Here is a 22,476-nt window from a genome sequence, read left to right as displayed (position 1 = left end):
GCTTTCCCTGACGTATCCTTCAGAATTTGTCCCCACCTTCACTACTACAGTGGCTGCAATGCTAAGAAATACATGATGCTCTTCCAGGGCTGCAGCCCAATCTACAGCTTCAAGATGATCAGTGCAAGCAGAAGATGCCCCTGAACAAGACTCTACACCTGGGTAAATGAGACATGACACACGCATCTTCTGCTTCTGCGTTGTGGGTGTCACCTGAAAATGACACTGTAATAAACCATGATGTTGCCTGGCACTGAAAGCAGCTTTCCAGGAGGGAAGAACCCCACACAACTAAAGAAGAGCAGCACACCTTGGCAGTATAAGGAGTGAGCAGCCAGCAAATTCTAAGGCTGTTTTGGCATGAACGACAAGACTCTTTTTAGCCACCTCCTCTTGCCCATCTTACCAAGTCCAACCTACTTGGCCATGCCTCTAGAATCTTCCTCCACCTGACTATTGTGTTTGCTTGCCAGTGCCCCTTCCAGTGGCTCTGACCCAGATGCTCACCCCCATGGGTGACTCCAGCCTTTCTGTTCACTTAGGTTACAGGTTAAGTTGGTGCTTTCTCCCGTGGGATGTGCTGTGGGATTCACAACCCCCTGCCCTTTCAGGAAGGACTTTGCCCCAAGCATACCAACTGAGCACCATGTTACTGTTTTCTGTGTGCTCTGCATCCCTGCTATTAATTTCCCTGGAGCTACTTATTTTTTTTGGTATGGAGTAGCTATGGGACATTGGCCAAAGAAGTCCTCTATGTATTTACATAGGCATTATGTAGGTCAAGCAGCAAAATGACAAACTGGGAACCAGTGAAGAACAGAGACCCAGTGAAAGATGTCCCATCTTTTGCTCTCATTTTTCTCCAAATCACAGTGGTTACTCTTTTGTGGTCAGTGGCATTCCCACCCACGTGCTGCTGCTTTGCCTGCTCTTTGTCCCTGTGCAAGTGCTGCTCACGTTCCATGGGATTCACCAGGCAGTTCTGTCAATCTTTGCAAGTCCCAGGAATCTGTGTTTAAAGATTTATACCCCACGGAAAAGGGGTGGTTTACACTGTCGTAGCCACTAAAGTTCAAACACCTGCTAATATCAGTGACTGAAAGGAAACTCTGATCTCTGTTGAAAAAATACAGAGGGTTTCTGAAGGATGAAGGAGAGCAGACACAAATCAGAGGCTATGCCATTCCCACATGGAGAGGGCAAATGCTTCATTCGTGTCCCTTAAACTGATATTCTGATAGAAGTGTTAAGATTAAAGGATCACAAAAGGCTTTGGCCAGAAAGTGATTTATTGACTCCACCTGTCTAAGGCAGAATAACCTTAGAAGACTTCCTAGGGAAGGATTTGTCAGGAAGGACTGCAGGACATGTTGGTGCAGAAACATTTATTTCACTGTTTTCCCAAAGGAAAGGATGGGCCTGCTGTGTCATGGATACATGTCCACACAACTTCTGCATGGCACCTTACCATTCCAGGAAGGTTTTAAGAAATGGATCTACCATTACAGCCAGAGGAACAAACTGGGTCCTTCTGTAGGTGGTATCAGTAGAGCATTTTGACTTGGGAAAACTGGTGCAAAGCACCTGAAACTCTTTTTGCTCTGGTACAACAGAGTTGAGAGCACTAAGCCTCAGAGCTAGTGAGGAAATATGTCCTTTGATACTGTTGTCAGTGCAGGGGCCAAACCAAGCCAAGTTGGTGGGCAGCAGATGTGGCCAACATCTAACCACCACTCAAGTGCTTTTGAGAACAGATGAAGTGGGACCCAGAGCACAAAGGACCTTTTCAGTCTCAGCACTGACCTTGATTCACCTCTCCTTTGGACAGTTGCTTCAAAGAGACCAAAGGAGCACAAGGATGTGGACCCTGTTTTTAATCACACCTAAGATCATGGCCCAACTTCTGTTTCTCTTCTGGACTATTGATGTCAAGCAGGACTGTGACCCCAGGTTTGGCTGGGAGGGCAGGTTCATTCCCTGCTTCTACCAGGGCATGGTGCCATCCCACACAGCAGGGAGGCCCCAGGAAGGAGCCAGCACTCATCTAGTTCTGTGCCTGGAAAACAATATTAGTCTCAGGTGCTGACAAATGGGAAACACCTGCAATCAGCAGAGGTTGTTAACAAAGAAAGAAGGCAGGGAAATGAAAAGAGAGAACAGAGAATATGCATGGCTAATAAAGATTTTATGTGCATGAGCACATAATGATAACCTTGATAGATGATATAAACAAACAAATGAAAAAAAATCAGCAAAGGAAACAAAAAAAAACACACCCAAGATACACCCTGAGCAGGAGAGTCCAAACAAGATGTGGGTACCCTGTCTCCTAATCTTCACTCTTGCTCCCATACACCCCTGCTCCCCACAATTTACACCTTCTTTTTGGAAGCAGATGCCACTACATGCAGGAATTAATGTTTGCTGATGTATCCTCACGGGGATAAGAGGCTCCCTCTCTTATGGTGCTGAGCCCCACGTGGGTCCTTCTTCAGTCAGCTTCCATGTTTCATAAAACCACAGAAATGTCCTGTCTCTGAGAGGCTCCAGCAAGTCCTCAAGTCATCCAAAAGGCGTGGTAAACACACACAGAGGCAGCAGGATCAAACACTCCCTCAGGAAACTAGCCTAAAGTACTAATTCTTCCCAAACTTAAGGAAGAGGTGGAGAAAATCAAATGTAAAATTGATTTAAAAGCTCAGTGCCTAAACCCACTCTTTTACACTTTTCTACAGCTGAAGAAATCTGAATCAAGCATATTTATTTTTTTTTAGGCCAAGGCAGCTGGAGCATCATACAAATAACCAATACACAAAACTCGAAGTTTTCGGGCAAGATCTTGCAAGAAGCTTCAGCAAGACCTAAGCTCTACTGCACTTGAGACATCTCAGTCACAGAAACTCTCTTGTCTTACTGAACCTCACCTGTATTTCACCCTTAGCTCATGCCTTGGCCACAACTACAGCACCTGTGGCCACATCTCTGTTGCCCCCAACATGTGAAAGACTCTTCTACAATGTGTAGATTGCCTTGCAGGAGCTTATTGCTGAGCAAGAAGTATTAGAAGTATTGTCCTTGAGGAAGCATACATATATATATATCTATATCTATATCAGAAACAGGATACTGCAGCCCTCCTCTTCCCTGCCAATAAGGATTTCTCTGCCCATGTGTCTGTCAATCACTTTCAGCTGCTTCTACACAAACACCTCTGGACAGGTAGAAAGGCAGTGATTTACCTAAGGCAAAGGAGAAACTTTGAAGATGGCATCTGATTGATACTTTTTCTTTACCCGGTTTGTTCTGTCAGTCAGAAGCAATTTTTCTCAGAGTTAATCACCAGGCCAACTGGCACACTCTTTTCAGTCCTGCATGGGGGCTCACCCAGCCCAGAAGAGGTCTCACACCAAGTTTTAAGGCTGCAGGGTCCTATGACCAGCTGTGCTTAACCCAGCTGGCTTCACTCAGCTTTGGGGGTTTGTGGCTCATATCCCTCTGGGAGCTGGGAAGACAGTGCCCATTTTCCAAGCAGCCCTCTGAGAGCAGAGTGTTATTTGGCACCTTAAGAGCCAGTGGATTTTCTATCATTAGACTATACACAGACCTGCTACTCCTTGAGACTTCCCATTCTATGAGTTTAGGCTAAGGCTGCTGATTTCCTCCAGGCATGGTTAGCATAGCCACTTCCTGAGACTTGGGACCTCTCCTCATCTCTTCAAGAAAGGACTTTGAATGGTGTGGCACCTTCTTCATGTCTGAGTTTCAAGCCTCATGGAAGAAGTTCTACGCCTTTGCTGGAGCTAGTGGACAGGCTGTTCAAAGCTACTGCAAATTCTTTCAACTGCCCTCTAGTCATCTGCTCTGAGAGCCAGTTACCAAGATTTATGGGGCTGTTCTCTTTCCCCTTCCTTCCTACCATCTCCACCTAAGCTTGAAGGGGATATTGGGATAAGAATGTCCATGATCCCATACTCAGAGACTTCATCTCATTGACTAGGTCCTGTGAAGTGGTCACATAAGGACCTGACTCCTGCACAACAGCCCTTCAGCAATGACACAGCTACTGGCAAATAACTACAGAGCAATACAAACTTTCCAACTATTCTAGCACAAATGCTTGACGTTTCTTGTAAGGAAGGAAATTGAAAGGCTTCATGTAAACATTTACAACCATCTCATCATGTTGCAAAAGACACATGCTGATCCTCATGCAGGGGCTGTGCACATTTGTAGAAGGCAGCAGAAGTTATTTCCACTGATTTGAACAGACCTGCTATTGAGGCCCGTGATGGTTTTCAGAGTCAAATAGGTATATTTACAAAATGGGCAGAATGGCTGGAGAAATCTGCTTGGTTGGCTGGAATTTGAAGGTGCATAACCAAGGAATCAAGCCAGTGGGCTTTCTTTCTGAGCCCCATGGAAACCCAAGGATCCATCACACCAGAGCAAATGCAGAGCGGGTGCCAGGGCTCTTGATATCGCTGCCAACCCCAATCAGGCATATTAGCTCCCACCTCCTTTAAACACCAAAAAGGAAACGGTGCATAATTAGATGCCTTTTCTAGATTATATTGCAAAGGGAAAAATGCTTTTTGAGGTCATACAGAGCTGTGGTGCTTCCCCCCCTTTGAGAACCTGTTAGAAGTGCAAACCCCTTCAAAAGGTGATGCCATCATCTCCACTTCTACTGATACCAAGGGGTGTTGACTGCAATGGATCTAAGCCAGTACTTCTGCCCACATTTGTCAGTGCTTTGGCTTAGATTCAGATCCACTAGCTGTATCCACATGCACCTCCTGCCTACAGGTCCCCAGGAAGGACTGGATGTGTCCCATCCCCTGCGAGTGCTGGACTCCAGGGGAAGGAAAGCCAAAAACCATTGCTGCTGACAATCTCTCCATATTTTAGTTTTCCAGTGTGTGTGTGTGTGTGTGTCAGTGCTCATCCAGGTAATCACATTCCACCTCCCCCCTCAGACAGGCTCAGCTGAGACTGATGGCATCCTGCTCTATGCAGATAAAACAGCAGGAAAAGCAGAGCGACGTCAAGCGAAGTCTGTCAAATTGGGCACTTACATCTTGAGAGTGGCTGTAACTTTTAATGACACTAAGTACAATGGCAATTCTGATGGAAATGATTTTTGTAGCTACAGTTTCAGGTGGCGAATTTATTGGCAGGAAGCAAGAAAGGGAAGAAAGTGAAAAAAGAGCTGATGAATAAAATCGGAGGCATCCCGCATTACGGCTGAGGTGGGAAGTCATAAACCAGGGGAGATGAATAGAAAAGAAACTGGGGTAGCATTCATTGAAGACACTCCTGGAGTTGAAATTAGAATCACATTCATTGTTACTGAAATTGCCTGTGATCTCAGGCAGACTCACAGGAGATTGCAGGAAAGTTCAGAGAAGGCTTTCAACGGAGAAATTCTGCAGGTGCCAAACGGTGGAGAAGGGGCTTGTTAGTGAGCCCCACTCAAAGGCAGGACTGAAATCAGCCCACTTCTCTTCTGGGCTGCTTGCTCTGCCTTCACGATTAGCAGCACCTCAATAACTGTCTAAATGGTGTTAAAAGTTTGCTAAAGGGCTCTCATTGTAAGCACGTGGATTTTCCACAGGTGGCAAGTTGCTCAAATAAAGAATTTGGGGAGTGATTATTAGACCAGTACAATCAATGAAAACACTGCCAGGTTGCAAATGCTTTTGCAACAGGAAAAAAATACCAAATCATCAGATCATTTATTTGAAGTGAAAAAACCAGAGCTGTATCCTACTTATATCCTACTTATATCCTACTTACATTACCAAAAATTGTGAAATGCTTGCATCACACTACAGATGTCTATACTGTATACAGATCATACTGCAGCTACAACAAGAGCTGGCTTCCAAGCAGCAGCAGAAGTGGATGCTGAGTTCCTGTACTTCTAAGGTCCATTATATTACTAATGTAAGACTGAAATGAAAGGACCAAATTCTTACTCAGCTGAAAGGGTGAGTGAGACAAATCACAGAACCACAGAATATCAGGGGTCGGAAGGGACCTCCGAAGATCATTGAGTCCAACTCCCCTGCCAGGGCAGGGGGAAAAGAACAAGCAAAACCAAAAAACCACAAAACACCAAACAAACAACCAGGGCAGGTCACTCAGAAAGGCATCCAGACAGGTCTGGAAAGTCTCCAGAGAAGGAGGCTCCACAACCTCTCTGGGCAGCCTGTCCCAGGGCTCTGTCACCCTCACAGCAAAGAAGTTCTTCCTCACGTTGAGGTGGAACTTGCTGTGCTCGAGTTCGAGTCCATTGCCCCTTGTCCTATCACAGGGCACAAGTGAAAAGAGCTTGTCCCTGCCTTCTTGCTGCCCTCATGTATTGATAGACATTAATTAGATCCCCCCTCAGTCTTTTCCAGACTGAAAAGCCCCAGGTCTCTTAGTCTTTCCTCGTTAAGGCAGGTGGTCCAGTCCCTTAATCATCCTTGTGGCCTCCCTTGGACTCCCTCAAGTAGATCCTCATCCCTCTTGAACTGGGGAGCCCAGAACTAGACACAAAATAGCTTACTGAAATTATTTTCTATACATGGTGACTCCATCTTATACTCAAAGCAGGCCAGCCACAAAGAGGCTGAAGACAACTCGGCTATGCTCTTAGCCTACAGATGCTGCAGCTCAATTTTAGTTACCCCTAACTGCTGCTTGTCTAGTCACAGCTACAAGAGCCTTTCCAGCAGTACAGAGGCCACATCTGCAGTCTCCTGGTTGCTTTTCTCCTCCAAGAGCAGCAGTGGAGCTTTCCGTACCAACATGACTGCACTTCTTCTGGGGATAAGAATGCTCTCTTTGTTTTGATATATGTCTCATTTTATTCCTGACAATAGATGCACCTCACCTACCCCTGGGCTGAGAGCACTGGAGATCCCTATGACTTTGGTGATCATTTTTATGACTCTATTACAATAGCATTTTAGCTCAGCCATGCCCAGTGCACAGGGAACAGGACTCCTTTTGAAAGGCTGCAGATCCGACAGATGGGACTGCAGCTTGAACGTGTCATGCACAGCCCTGTTTGGACACAGACAAACTGTTTGTGTGTGCTTTACATTTGTCAAGCTCCTTTTAATACCAATAGGGAAAGCCAGCCCAGCTGGCAGCTCCTTGCTCTCCATTCCCCCCCTGGTGGCTCTTGCAAGGAAGGAGCCCCATCTAGGAGAACGCCCACTGGGGCAAGGAGAAAGGAACCAAGGACCTGGTTGGAAAGGTGATCCCTTTTACCTTTGTCTTCCCTATACCTGAATCTGTTTCCTTCTTCTTTCATGCCAAAAGATGGGAGAAGGTGGCTCTGTGTGCTGACACTATGCTGAATTTGTATCAAGCAGGTAAGTGTAACATAACCAGCCATCCTTGGGGTGGAGATGTGGACCTTGGTCCCAATCCTTCTCCTGCAGCTTCCTGTCTGGACTGTCAGATGCACTTTCCACAGCCACAGTACAGGGCAGGTAAATTTACAGCAGTGCTGGATTTGGCCCTGTGACTCCTATTTACAGGATAGCCAGATGTCTGCCATTGGGCTGAACTGAATGCAATCTTTGGAGTCAGTCTGCTCAGCCTGAAGACAAGCTCCACGTTCCCACGCAGCTCAGGGAGCTGGAAAGGATCTCCCTGGGGGGTGACTCCTGACTGGGGGGTGGCAGCCACGGGGAGGTGTGAGTTCCTCTTGCTGTAGGCCCTACACTGCTGATTTCAGTGCTCCATCACCTTCGGCTTCAGTGTTTCACACAGTTTCGTGCCTCTTGCTGGCCTAAGGGATGCTGGTTTCCCCACCCTGGTGCTGCAGTGGGAGCTCCTGCATCCCACCAGCACACCAAAACACGGCCTCCTGCTCCCTGAAGGAGCAGCTCCTTCCTGAATGCTCTGCTCTTGCTCACCTCTGCTGAGCTCAGGATTCCCTCCAGCATCAGAGCTAGAGACAAGCTCTTACCCATCAACAGTAGCACACTCTATTGCCTCATCACCTTTTTTCTCTCACAAGAAACCACGTGTTGAGTCAACCCCAGTCTATGTCCAAGTAGTATCTAGGAGCTGACTTGCTTTTTTTTCCTTTAGGTTGCTGATGCTACAGGAGCACAAAGTTGCACATCCCCTTCTCCTTCTCTGGCTCCAGGACCTGCTTCCAAGCCCTGTCCTGCAAAGGGGTGTGTTGTGGTTGAACCAGAGGGTTAATGCCAGTCCCACAGAAGTGTCTGCTTGAGTCTCCTGTGTTTTGGTTTCCTTTGCTTCTGGACTTTGACAATGTCCCTGTGTTCACTGCATGCTGAGAGGTGGGCAACCACATCACACAAAATACTGACTTGTTCCTCATTGCCTTTTCTCTCTCATTCTCCATTATCTGCACTTTTTCTGATAGCCTAACTTCTTAATTTTTGGCAGCTGGCAAGGTGGATGAGGCTTCAAGGAAGCTCCCTCGGGCAAATCCTTATCTCAGGTCAGTGTCATGCAAAGTCCACCAAGGAGCATCTAAACTGGCACCAAGCTTGACCACCAGTGCAACATCACAACGGGCCCTCCATGACCCATGGAGCTGCAGCAGTTCATAGCAGCTGAGAACCCACTCCACAGAATAAAACAGCTCCTTAGTAGCTGGCACTATGGAGAAGGCTTCTTCCAAATTCTCCCATCTGCCCCTTGTACCCAGTTGCCATTGCTTAAACCCTCAGGAGAAAAGCCAGCAGGCTCCAGGAGATTTCTGTCCCTCAGGGAATGCTATCACCTTTGGTTATGGACACAAGCTGGGAAGGACATGGAATTAAAATGGGTTTGAACAGGTTCTCTTTGATGAAAGGATATGGCAGGGTCTGCTGATACAGGGAGCACACCAGGCCAACCCTCAGTCAGAGAGGTTTTCCTGCCCAGGTTGACCACAGTTACCAGTCTAAGACATTCCCTGCTTTGAGGAGCTGCTTCAAACCCCAATCCTCCCCCAAGCATCCAATTTCATTGTAATTCCCAAAGAATTACCTCTGGAAGGTACCAGAGAACAAAGAGTAAGGAAGCCTGATGCTACTTGTATTTTTATTTTGCAACTAGGCCGAGTGTTGTCACTACATGACTTACGTAATTACAGTCTCAAAAACAATAAGTAGGATAATTAGCTAACTGAGCATTATTTTTAATGAAGGCAACTCTGCATAAAGCACATTTCAGTAGCAACAAACACACACCTGCACTCGCTCTGGTAGGGAAACTGTTCTCTAAACACCTCCTTGCCAATCATCTGCCAGCATTTCTGTGGATGACATCCTTCTTCACAGGATGATGACCTGAGGACCTTGCACTCACCAGCACTACAGAAACGTCTTGGGTGACAGAGACAGAGATATCTTGGATTAGCCAAGGGACAACCCTGTCTCTCCGTGACCCCGCTGAGCAGGATTATGAAGCCTCAGACTTGATTCTACTGCTCTTGGAAGGAGCTGGTAACAGTTGCAGGTTCCACACAACCTGCTTTCTTTACAGCACAGCTCCAGCAGCAATGGAGGGGAGAGGGAGTATCGGAGTCTCTTCTCTGGCTGTGCAGACATTTCTCCTCTCCTTCAATAGCTCTCTGGACCACCTCCAAATCTGGAAGCAAAAGGAGCTGATGGGCTACTTCCCGGAGCAAATATCTGAAGGCTCAGCCACGGTTTTGGTGACACAAACGTTGGGCACATGTTCATTCCTGTGTCGTATTTACTGGGAAAATATCAATCCCTCAGGCTTGCAGGAACAGGTCAAGTTCTGCAGGGCAGTCCCACACGGCACACGTGTCAGCAGGGGGATGAAAACACGGGAGCTCGTGCTGCATTCCTGGTGATTTTGAATCATGCCAATGCTTGAGTTTTGGGTCTCACCTACTTCAGTGGAGAGCTTTGAGAGAGTACCTGTGCCACTGAGCTCCCAGCTTTTGGAGCCTCCAGGTATTTACTGTGATCTGAGGCCTCCAGGTACCACTGTGATCCGGGAAAAACAGCAGCATGGGTTTTCTGTAGCCAGATTCTGAGTACAGCCCACCTTCTTTCACCCACTGTAATTATATACTTGTGCCTAATGTCATATATATGTTACAGAATCAGTAGCTAAGTATATAATATAATTTAAAAAAAAAAAAAAAAAGGTATCACTATAGATCAATATATGACATGCCTAGCTATTTAGTATGTTTTCTTGGTACAAATTATGACAGAAATACAGTAAGTCAGTAATTTCAGATTCCTTTGCATAGACATTGTCACTGCAAATTTGCCAGGAGGGAGATAATAAGTCATACTTTTCCATCTGACTGATGTTCTGTTTCCCCTGTCTGATTTCAATGGCTGTGTGCTATCTTCAGAGCTGGCATTGTTCATGGCTCCTTTTATTAAAGCACAGGCACGTTATTGAAATTCCTTTTGTATTATGATTTTCTAGCCGTACGTGAAATTGCAGAACACACAAGAAGAAGGGGAAGAAAAAAAAGAGCCCCATTCGTTTGAGTCACAGTAGGAAAAAAAACCTGCTGCACGAATCTTGGAGAGAAAAATGCCAGTATTAAAATGGGGGTCCCATGATGGCTGGGGTTAGTCATCAGTTTCTTATAATTTAAGAAGAAAGACCCCAAACCTGATCTGACTGGTTAGTTCACTACCAAAAGGTTTTAATAATGTTAGTTCTAGTGCTGAATAGCTTGTCCTGATTTCAGCACTTTCCAAGATTCACCAGGAAACTGAGCACACATTATCACAGAGGAGAAAACTTCAGCTAAAAGAACATTCCTTTTCTCCCCACTTTTTCTAGTGGCCCAATGAAGCTCCTCAGGTTTAAGGGGCTGTATTTGGGTATCAATGGCAGCATCCATGCTCCAAACCTGCAGTGGGACAGTTCCAACACTCCCAGCCAGGGCTGAGGGAGTCTCTGAGCTGCCCACTGCACCACCCCAGGCATCAGATGGTTGCACATTCTCCCCTTCACCTTCCCTTGCAACACAGGGCTGTAACAACCACTTTGTTTTTCACTTCACAGCATCACCCCATCACTAATGCTCTGGGAACCTCCCAAGTGTTTCATTCATATTTGATAAGGTTGCACTTCCAGGCTGGGTAACCCGTGGTCAGAGCAAGGCTGCAGTTTGCACCACTTAATTTCTATTTCTGGCATGGTTTTGGGGGTGAGGAAGCACTTTTTGGTTTTCATTGCCTCCTTTCCTCCTGTGGCAGAAGGGACACACTGCATTCCAGGGACTGAGCTGCTGGGACAGCAGCTGAACACACTCCTGCATGTGCTAATGCCTTTTGATGAGAGGCCTTCTTTTGTTAAGTAATATTGAGATCATTGCATTAATAAAACACTTTTAGAAAGCACTAACAAGGGAGAAAGAGATGCCACTATTCTGAAGTAAAGGTCTCCACAGCGAGCTGAGAATTACAAAATCACAGAATCTTTCTGGTTGGAAAAGACCTTTAAGATCATCAAGTCCAACCATAACCTCACTCCACCAACCATTAGCCTGACTCTACCAAGCCCAGTGCTAGACCATGTCCCTCAGCACTGCATCTACTCATCTTCTAAACACCTCCAGGGATGGTGATTCAACCACCTCCATGGGCAGCCTGTGCCAGTGTTTGATAAACCTTGCAGTAAAGAAGTTTCTTCTAATATCCAATCTAAAACCCCCCGGTGGAACTCGAGGCCATTTCCCCTTGTCCTGTTGCTTGTTACTATGGAGAAGAGACCCTTGCTACAACCTCTTTTCAGGGAGTTGTAGACAGTGAGAAGGTTTCCCCTCAGCCTCCTTATCTCCAGGCTGAACACCCCCAGCTCCCTCAGCTGCTCCTCCTAAGACTCGTGCTCCAGCCCCTTCCCCAGCTCCTTTCCCCTCCCCTGAACTCGCTTCAGCCCCAAAACTGAACACAGAACTCAAGGTGTGGCCTCACCAGTGCCAAGTACAGGAGGACAATCACTTCAGTTACTTCAGTGACCACAATTACTGCCTGATAATGCCATGCTATCCCTCGTTTATTTTTGATTCTGACTATACCCCAAAGATCCCTGTAAGAGCTGTGATTCCTACTGTGCAAAGTGCTGCTCAAGGAGACAAAGTCAGCAAGATACAGAAGCTCTAGCTGAAGGATCACAGATGATTTGTGGGCAAAACAAAGCAATGGACTTAAGACATAGTGGCAGGGGAAGAAAAATAAAGTAGGACTCCAGCAGTGAAATGCTGGTTCTTTTCAAGGCAGTGGAGATTGTGCCTTGGACTGAAACTAACTTTTCCCCTTTCCTGGATTTTTGGTTGGTTTGGTTTTTTTTTCCACTGTGCCAAGGCCTGCACAGGGGCAAGAGTTGTTCTCCCACCCCTCCATACGTGTGCTTGATGCAAGAGAAAAACATATGGGCACCATCTAGACACTTCTTGAGCAAGGATGGGTTTGGGAACAGTGAGGGTGGAAGGGGAGAGGACAAGGAGGTGGAGAAGTCATTGGGAAGGGCTGGCAGATGAAAGGCACCAGCAAAGGTTAAGTATTGGCAAAGCCAACGACTTGAAGAAATTGCAGTTCTGTGCTTGGCAGAAAGCAGGGTGGCCACTGAAGAGCACCCAAAAAATGTCCTCGATTCTCAGAGCTTCCTCCAAGCTCTAATTCACAACTACAAGTTGAAGCTGCTTTTCTGACATGACCACTACCAGAAGGCTAAGTTGTGATGCTGAAGCCTCTTGTGTTTGCACCAGAAGGATAACTCATCCAATAACCTCCCAAGCAAATAAAGATATTTTTATGACTGTGAACAGAAGATTTCTGCCACTGACTTTGAGAAGAATGGCACCATGCTACCAAAACCATTTCACTCTCCTGCAGGGACATAGAGCAGTTCCTACCTGAAGGATCTAAAATGAAGAGAATGCTTCCAGATATCAGTTTGACAATCTCCTGTGAGAGAGTCATTCATTTCTCAGCAATGGTGTTTTGCTAGAAATTAATATAGGTCCATAGAAAGAATGTTACTCTGGACATGCCTGTATTGGGTGATGAGAGATGTAGAAAGTTCAGAAGTGATGATGGACTTCTCAAGCTGACAACCTCATCCTTTTCAAATGGCTCCAAACTGTGGCTACAAATGTACTTTAAGCCATGCTGTAAATTGCATTTCTCAAACGTGGGCAGGTGTGTGCTTTTCTGTCAGCAAGGTATGCTGGAGAGTAAAAACTAATCAGCACTTAGGAAAACTGTTGTCTCACTGACATGTGCAGGGTTTCTCCATATGCTGCCACTGGACATCCATCACTCTGGAGATCCACTGCCTCCCTGAGTTTACATATGCTGCTGCCTGGGAACATTCATTTAAAACACGACCACGTGTACTTCTGCTACCTGAGAGTGCTCTCTGAGTGCTTGTTTTCTCTCTCTGGGAATAAAGAGGAGGGGTAACAACCTCCCTGAAAGATCTCAGCTAGAACAGGTGAGCTCAAAGCACTTGGGACTCAGACCTCAGCCTCCAGGACTGAAATCAAAACATGGCTGATGTGTGGGAGACAGAGCAAGCTGCTAAGTGACCACAGGAGCACCCACCAGATCTCTCTGGGGACAACAGAGGGGCTGCCTGAGGCTTGAAGCACCCTTCACACCTTCCCTGCAGCCACCACAGCTGCCCTTCCCCCCATGTTCACCTCTGAGATGGACTGGAGGAGATCTGAGAGGCCAGATGTGAGGCTGAGCAGGAGAGAAGACAAAATGAGGTTAAGAAAGAGATAGAGGGTGGACAGTAAAAGCCACCAGGCCTCCCCTGCCTCCTGTGTACTGCTCCACAGGCACCAAAATCCTGGACACGGGGCAGAAATCTCCATATTAAACATGTTTCAGTTGGTTCTTGATTTACATTAGGAAGACTGTCCCAGGCAAACCAAAAGGATGAGCTCTGCACTGGCAGCTGGGGCTCAAAATCCACAAAGATCTCCCAGGACCCATAACTGAGCAATGAAGATGCTACATGGGGTTACTAATCCATCTGTCGGGGGCACAAGGTTTTGCAACAGGATGCAAGAAAAACCTACTAATGGGTTTAGATGTACAAGTGAACTTCAGCATTTCATTTGTACATGTTCATGATTGAGAGGCACAAGCATAAACATTTGGACAGCTGCCTAAGCTAAATGGTTTGTTGTCAGGTTTATATTGTGCCCTTATGATTGTTATGAGTCAAAAAAACCAGAGGTACAAGATCAGTTCACTAGAAGAAAGCTAAATATTCAAGAAATGGGCCTTTATAACTACTCATTTACCCTGAGATGGTCACAGTTACTGTCAGTGGTGAGAATAAATAAAAGATTAAACTGCATTTGGGTTAATCACCTCAAACCTAAACATAAATCTAAAAACAAGACAGGAAAATTCTCCCAAATGGAAACCTCTCCCATATTTTATTATCCTAGAGATAAAAAAATATATATATATAGCTAGAGAAAAAAAAAATAAAGATCTTAATTTGTGAAAGATCAGGCAGCTGAAATTGCAGCAAGATGAGTCAGTTCTGATAATGCTACTAGAGCAAGTATGCATGTTTATGTGACACACAGACACATTGCAAAACATTTTTAAATAGAGCCTCTTTTCAGCTGCAAACAAGCAATGACAAACACTTCTACAGATGATATTTGGGTCCTACACATTGGTAAAAGCAAATCAAATTATAAAAGGTTTATGAGCCCAAATAAAACAGTCTCCGTTTCCACTGAAAGCAGCTTGGTATTGAGTCAAAATGCCAGAAAAAAGCCTTTCTTCTTTGGCAAAGACAGACTTCAGTGTTGTGGAATGGACTTGAGGAAGTTTGCAAGCTTTTTAAATTAACAGGACTATGCAAGAGCTGAGCTCAGAGCCTGTACAACCTACAAACTGCTCAGAATTTCTTCTGCGGAAACAACAGATAAATCTCTGTTCTGTTGAAACAAACAGCAAAATGTTTGAATGCTTCAGTGAAGTCAGGATTTCATTTCATAGCAGCAGTTGTCTGAACCTTACATGTTCTGTTTTTCCTATAGCATTTATGAACTCATAGTTCACAGTGTTTCCCCTCAAAACACTCCTGGAAGTGTGCAGTAATCTTTCTTTGCCTCAATCTCTCCCCCTACTTAAGAGGAGAAAAAGGGTTTCAGTATTTATTCTAGGTAAATACATGGATCTCCAAAGAATCAGTTTCTGTCCTACTCCACAATCTGTCAAGCTCTCAGCAAAACACAGGTCCAGGTCAAAAGCTCGACAGTTGGTGAAGTCTGACAGATCCCACCTTAGTCCTGGACTGAAGGTTACCATGTGCAAGACTGGCCTGCCAACATCTGCTTTGGGCTTCTTGGAGAACACAGCTTTGCTTTCCACCCAACACCCCTCACCAAACAGTGAACCAGATTGCTCCAACTCCTCCAAATAGTCTTTCTCCTCTAAATTCTGTTTCTCTGTCCTTTAATCCACTATCAGGGTGCATTTATTTCTTTCAGGCAAAGGGACTGGTACATTCACATGCCAAGAATACTTTAATGAGATGATCTGTCTTCACTGAAATCTTTCCAAAGGGAGTCCTTGTAACATTCTCCTTACTAAAATATCTCCAAAAAGGGTCCTTAAAACTGGCATGTAAGAACCAGACAATGTGTCAGAATTGCACCTAGGTGGGACATCTCACCATCTGGCAAGACAGCAAGTCAAAAAGGGAACACTGAAGCATAATTGGGGAATGAAGTTAGGCTGGGCCTTCCTAGGGCAAGCAGAAACTGTTATTTAGGCAGTTCACAAGATCAGCATCTTCACAGATTCCTCAGCAAAGGAAAGAACAGGTTGATCAGGATGGCCCTCAAGAAGATGTTCCTCATATTTGTTTTGCCTTGTACCTTGAACCTTAAACTGTCTTGCCTATACTGAGTGACTGCAGATCCAGATGGACAAAAAGAGATGACCACAAACCACACACAACACAAGAAAGGAACTAAATACTACCTTCAATGAAAAAGGCAGTATCTGGGAAAAAGTGAATTGTGATCTACGTTACTGAGAACTTGGGAAGTACAGAGAACTCTATGGAAGTATTTTCATTGTCAGAAAAGAATATAAATTGGCCAAGTGTATAATGAGCTCAGGCAAACAGCCATGAAGAGTTCTAGGCTGTTGTTGGTTATGGAGGTATGACTCTTAAAGCCACGGGGTGGGGGAGAACAAGCTGGTGCATACCTATTGCTTTTACAGACCTCCTTCTTCACACTGAAATGCTACTTTCCTCAGCAGAACTGAAAACATGCAATCAAACTCATTAGAATGAGAGATGCAGGCTGTGTAAAGGGCAATGGGTTTTGAAAATCTGCTCTTATTTTTAAGATACATCCCAGAAGGATTTCTTCACAACATTCCCAATAGGAGCTCAACCACCACAATTAAACCCCATCCCTCTCATTAGTTAAAACAGTCATCTGCCTAGGAATTCAGCTTTTGCCCTTCTAGACAGCCCTGTCACAGCTGAATTGAAAATATTAAACGTAGCTTGCAATCTACTTCCTTGCATGCTCCTACAACTCTGAGGACCATGCCATCAGTTTTTGCCATCCGAATTGCACCAGGGACTCTTAAAAAGCACTTGGTATTAGTTTACCACCATTTTTCCAGACACTGCTTGGCAGTCCCACCTGAGTCATGCCAGGAGGGAAGGAGGTTGTCCAGAGGAGGAGACTGAGAGGGCTGGCATTCCACACAGGGGGCTTCTGACTGACCACTGGCCCTCACTTGGTGCACGAGGAGGTGGCAGCTTTCACATCAGCCAGACCTGCATCCAAGCTAAAGTGGTCTTCAGCTTTAGCCCCAACTAACAGCAGTAAGGAAACACTGAGTGCCTTTGAGAGTCCCCAACAGCAATACAATTCCTATAGGATACTAATATCAAATAGTGAAGAAATTACTCCATACCTTAAATTCCTCCAAGACTTTGTAATTTTTCCCATGATATTCACAAAAGTTCTTCACTTCTTTGCATTCTGGACAACACCCATTGTGTTCCACTTTTGTGCACTTTGGATGGATTTTAGGGCATTCCGGCTGATCGCAAACAGGTCCATCCTCAGTACAGACACAGGGACAGTTAGAATGTCCCGGGAAAAAACGTTCTCCCAGTTTGTACACAAAGCCACTGTCATCCACACAGCCCTTCCCTCGGTAGTCATCAAAGATCAGATTGTCATTACTGGAGGTCTGGTCCCCTTCGTCGGCGGGGTAGTCTTCATGATTGATGGCAGCTGGAGTGACCAAAGCAGGGATGACAACCAGAAGTATCCAGGCTTCATGGATATGAAGAGCCATCCCCCTCCTTGGCTTCTCCATGGGATCTCAATGCCAGATAGAAACAGCTGCTTCCATAGGGAGACCGGTGTTGGGATCTGAAAACAAACATTTTTTAATGAGAACAAACTCAGAATTCGAAGAAATATTGATTTTTAAAGGCCATCCTTTCAACTAGCACCTTAGAATAAATCAGTCCTTTCAAGCTGCACAGGTAACTGCCATCATCTCATTTGAAATAAGCCTCCTCTCAAATCTTGTTAAAGTGAGTAATGCCTATGAAGCACAGACATCAAAACACTCATGCCTGTAAGCATGTGCCCCCCAAACACCCCCAAAGAAATGGCATCTCACTGAATCCTCTGATTCTTACTTTCCTCATCTTTGCAGTCGAGTTTTCTGATGCACCAGAAATTTACCTAGCTTCCTGAAACTGCATGTTGATGGGCAGCTCAGAGGGACTGGAACCCAAGTGCAGGCATGGTCTTGACCTCCTGCTGTAGCCCCTGTCCCTCTGTGCGACGTAGGGTGCACAGCCCACCTCATTAAAGGGAGGTGGCAGGACCTGAGTTGAACAATGAGCTAGTCATACTCCGTGGGTAGAGCTGCATCCAGCACAAAAGCTGGTGCTGGGTGATACTTGGTCTGCGAGAGGTGAAATGGGACAGAATTTCATAGGCAGCATTTCTGAAGAGAAGAGGGACTACCTGGGCTACCAAGACAGCACAGCCTGCGGCAGGTCTGTATGATCCCGGCGGAAGCAAAGCTGTAAACCACCTCCTCTGCTACTTAGCACTTCAGTAATTCCCAAAGAGAAATGCAGGGAGCAGGACGTTAAATGCCTGTGTCACGCACGGAGCTGCTGAAATGTGTTTTTCTGATTAGACTGGAGCCTTTCTAAAACCTCGGGATGCAGCACGGCCTGACCTTTGGAGACCTCTGGAGGGGTAAAGCCAAGGGCCAAGCCAGAGAGGAAGAGGAGCTCTGCGCTGCCCCCACGGGGAGTCAGCTCCAGGCAAAGGCTCCCTCTGGGTGTGCTATGGGCTGCCCGTGGTGCCCCATCCCTGCCACCAACACACCACCCTGCCTGCACACCAGCCAGGGCAAGCCCAGCAGTGAAACAGTTTCTGACCTCTCTCAAAAGAAGCGGGCAAAGTATCACAGGAAACTTTTAAACGAGATGAAATATTAGCACGGCGGGGCTTGAGCACGACGGAGACAGTTGCTGGCACACACCAAAAATGGCCTGTCTGGATGTGTTTGCTCCTCCTCTGTCCCCACAGAGTGCACACACAGAGACACACAGTACTGACAAACATGCATGAACCTACCCAGGCAGGCAAACACAGACTTCCCCCCACCCGCCCCTCTGGGAGGTGTTTCTACATATGGGGATTCTGGTGGACTGCAGATGCTCAGCAATGAATCCTCCCTTAACTGAAGCCAAAAAAAAAAGCAGTGGCAGGAGGGGAAAGCTTCAATCCCAGAGAAGCAGCTAAGGGATCCTGTTGACAAAGCAGTTTTCCCAAAGCCACAACAGAGGGAGACACCGGATATTACACAAGCTTTATCAAATTCATAAGATATCTCCTTAATTGAAGTACTAGCTACCTTTCCATCACAAGGACTATGCACTGCTGTGACTATCAGCAATACCTATCGAAACATGCTTGGGAATCGGGTGATTCAGGCAGACAGGGCTGCTTTTCAGATGGATCTCCAGAACCTTGCCCACCCAAACGCTACAGGTAGGCTGCAACACTGCAGCAGGGTGGGCATTCAGGGACAATAAAAGGCAAAAAGAAGTAATTCACGTGGGAAGAAACTGAGAGAATTTCTTGACGTTTGATGAGGAAGCTCTCCAAACGATCTAGAAGCAAAAAAGTTCTCCAGAGATCATAAATAAGGGCAGTAAGCTTTGGCTACAGCCTCTGAGATGTCCCACAGCAACTCGGCAGCGACCCTGGGCACCAGACAGACTGCAGACGTCTTGCACGGCCAGATTTCAACAAGTAAACAAATCCTGCTCAGAATTTAGTTTACGGCTGAACTTTCTCATCATTTCTCATCACCGGAGGCCGGGATGGCAGGTCAGCCTCCGAGTAAAACGTTTCCATCCTCCTTCCCTCTACCCCAGGTGAATGATTTCCACTTACCTCACCAGGCTCGATCTGAAAGCCAAAAGGGGTCACAGGACTAAGAGGTTAGAACCAGCTCCCTTGAAAGCAGTTCCTCCCCATCACATTCGCGGTGTTGACTGACGGACAAAGCCCCTTCTCCTCCACCTCCCCATGGCCAAAGGCGGGGAAGGCGAGCAGGAAGGTGGCAGCCAGCAGCGCCCGGGCTTCAGGGCGAGCAGCGGCGAGGCGGTCCGGAGGCAGGGATGCCGCGGAGCAACCCCGCTGCCAGCAGCGCAGTCATCGCGGCGAACTTGGGCTGGATCTCCTCAGGTCTTTGGGCGGGGGAAAGAAGAGAGGCGGGGGTGCGGGGGGGGAGAGGGGAAAAAAAAAAAACCCACAACAAACCCAAACCCATATATATCCCCTCCCTATGCCCAGCGGATCTCTTGCGGTTCAGGATTTGCCACGGCGGGGGGAAGGCGGGGGCTGGTCGGGCTGGAAGGGAGGCAGGCGGGAGAGGGAGGGAGCGCTGTCCCCGCGGCTGGCAGCGGGGTTTCCGCGGGGTTTCCGCCCGGTCGGATCCCGCGGGGTTTGTTGGTCCCCGCCCCGCATCTCGCCCGGACCCCGGCTCGTTCCCGCTGCCCCGGCGGCCTCTGGAGTCTTTGCTGCAGGGTAAAATCCCCCCTTGCTGCATAAGGGTCGAACTTCACGTCTCCCCCCACCCCCTCCAACACCCCCCCCCCCCCCAGGGGCTGGCAGCGGGGAAGGGGCGCCCAGCGCTTTCTGTCTGCGTGCCATTGAAAATCCATCTCCTTGCAATTCGGCTGCTCGGTCATTAGGCGTCATGGTAAAGCTATTTCTCCAGAAAGTACCGAGGGAGAGAGAGAGAGAGAGAGAGAGACGCCTTGATGTTCGGCAAAACACGGTCTCAAAAGAAAGAAGGAGCAATTTGGGCTCCTGTTTGGATAAAACGCAGAATAATATTAATTTGGGGCGATTTTGCCCACTGCAAACATTTAACGATGAAAACACTTCTCTAAGCCCCGCCTGCTGGGCTGTCAAACCACTTTTTTTTTTTTTTTTTTTGCCGTAAAGCCTGGAGATGAAGGTTGTGTTAAACTGCTCCTCAGGTCCAGAGACAAACTGTACCAGTGGCACCCCCAGAAAAGCAGCTGCTCTGCCTTGGGATGGAGGGGAGCGCCCTGCACCTCGCCAGCGTGGTCCCCCAGGCTGGAGAGCTGCCCAAACTCCTCTTGCAGAACCCCCAGCCAGATCCAGAGCCAGGATACAACCTGGAATTCAGAGGAAAGCAAAGGCAAAAGCAAGAGTGCGGTGCTGGAAGTTGAAGGATCGCTGCTGTAAAGACTCCCCCCCCACACACACGTTTTGCATTCTCCTGTTTTCTGAGCTAAATGATCAGAAAGTTGGACAGGTCAATAATAATGAGATTGGATTTTGGAGTGAGTAAGTGAATCTTGGAGAGCCTGGCATGCTACTCATGAGGAGCACAGCTGTGCTGCTGGGGTTTGGAAACAACTGTTCAGGGCCAGATTCTGCCTGAGCACTCAAGGAGATGCCCTTTCTGGTACCCAAGGTAATCAGCATCAGACCATGTTCTCAATGCTGCTTTTCTTGTACAGCTCTGCACAAAACGAAGAGGCAAATTTCCACCTGAATATGAAGGAGGTCATGCATCTACCTGAACCAAGTGCCTTCCTCCCTTTATGTTCTTATCGAATAAAAAACAACCATAATTAAATGGTTAGTAGAGAATTTGGTCTAACAGTAGGAAAAAAACAATAAAAGAAAACCTAAAAAATATTCTAAGGAGTTCCCAGTTTCCATGTGTTTGTTTACGAACCAAATGGACTCAGTTTTCATCACTCTCCAGGAGGCAGGATGTGTTGATAAGTTTATTTTCTTCCTGCTTAAATAAAAGCAGAGGTAACAGCTGGTGATATGTCTGAAGCACCTTTTACTTATCCAGATAAAGACTGTCCCTTTCAAAAATTAACTATGCTGATAATGAGTTTCATGTACACAAAAAGGAAGAGGTCCAATATATTAATTTCAAACCCAGTGTGGTGCTCCCAACCATGGGATCATTCTACTGCCAGTCACAATCTTGGTCAAACACCTTCTTGTATTAGAAACAAGTTCACCATACCCTCCAAATCATTACAGCTCTTTTTATGCATCAGGATTTTTTCTCTGAAAGCAAAGACATCACCAGCAGAGGAATGATGAATATTGACACTGGCAAAGTCAGTCTGGCACCAAGGTGATAATTTTTTTGGGAAAATGAGGAAAACAAAGGAGATATTTTGCTATTTTCAGTCGTTCGGGTTATTCACCAAGCAGCCAATGGGAACGTATTGCCCAACAAAACCACTTTGGAGTAATCTCTCCCAGTTCTAATAATCTGCAAGCCACAGAGCCTTGGGTGTCCCTATGTGATGTATAGTTTATCCAGGGAATGTATTGTCCCTCCATGCAAACTAATTCATAACAGTGATGTTCTCCATTCTGCTCGTTGAGATCCGATGGCTTCATTTGACAACCTGGGCAGTAAACAACTGCCATTTTCTCCATTTATCACAGGAAACACATGGTTTAAAACATCTAACAAATGCATTGAGAATATTTAATCACAAGTTATGCTTAGAGTGGTCACGGATATTTGTGCAAGAAAGGGAACTAGAAAGTAGAGCTAACCATGATAAATACGCCCTATTTGCAAACCTTTATAACTACCCGGCTTCTTCATCTAGAACAAAGCCTGACACAGCAAAGATCTGTAGGATGGATTAGAGTGTCCAAAGCAGCAGATGTGAATATTTATTATAAACTCTCTTTCAGCAAGTCTTTGCTGACAGAAACGTTGCATATGGATCTCACTTGCAGCCAGACTCTCCAGGCGATCGCTGGGATGACTTCTCTAGGAGCCAAACAAATGCCACTTCGCCTGGAGCCCTGACACTGCAACAGCTGGGCAGGGGGTTAATGTCACTTTCAGCTTCTCAGAACCAGTAATTAACCCACTTGTT

General features: G+C 46.4%; 1 protein-coding gene across 2 annotated transcripts in view; it reads right to left on the bottom strand.

The window, feature by feature from the left end:
- Positions 1–19,751, bottom strand: part of VWC2L (von Willebrand factor C domain containing 2 like) — a 50,370-nt gene extending 30,619 nt beyond the window's left edge. For both annotated transcript variants that reach the window (XM_051622935.1, XM_051622936.1), the window contains exons 1-2: positions 19,466–19,751; positions 16,941–17,407 (exon numbers count right to left, since the gene is read on the bottom strand). In XM_051622935.1, the coding sequence (XP_051478895.1) occupies positions 16,941–17,351 (411 nt within the window). In that variant the 5' untranslated portion in view covers positions 17,352–17,407; positions 19,466–19,751. The remainder of the gene's footprint in view (positions 1–16,940; positions 17,408–19,465) is intronic.
- Positions 19,752–22,476: the final 2,725 nt, after the last annotated feature.

Source organism: Apus apus, chromosome 6 (genome assembly GCF_020740795.1).
Source record: "Apus apus isolate bApuApu2 chromosome 6, bApuApu2.pri.cur, whole genome shotgun sequence".
Lineage (NCBI taxonomy): Eukaryota > Metazoa > Chordata > Aves > Apodiformes > Apodidae > Apus > Apus apus.
Note: the sequence above shows the minus strand (reverse complement) of the source record. Positions and strands in the feature narration are given on the sequence as shown.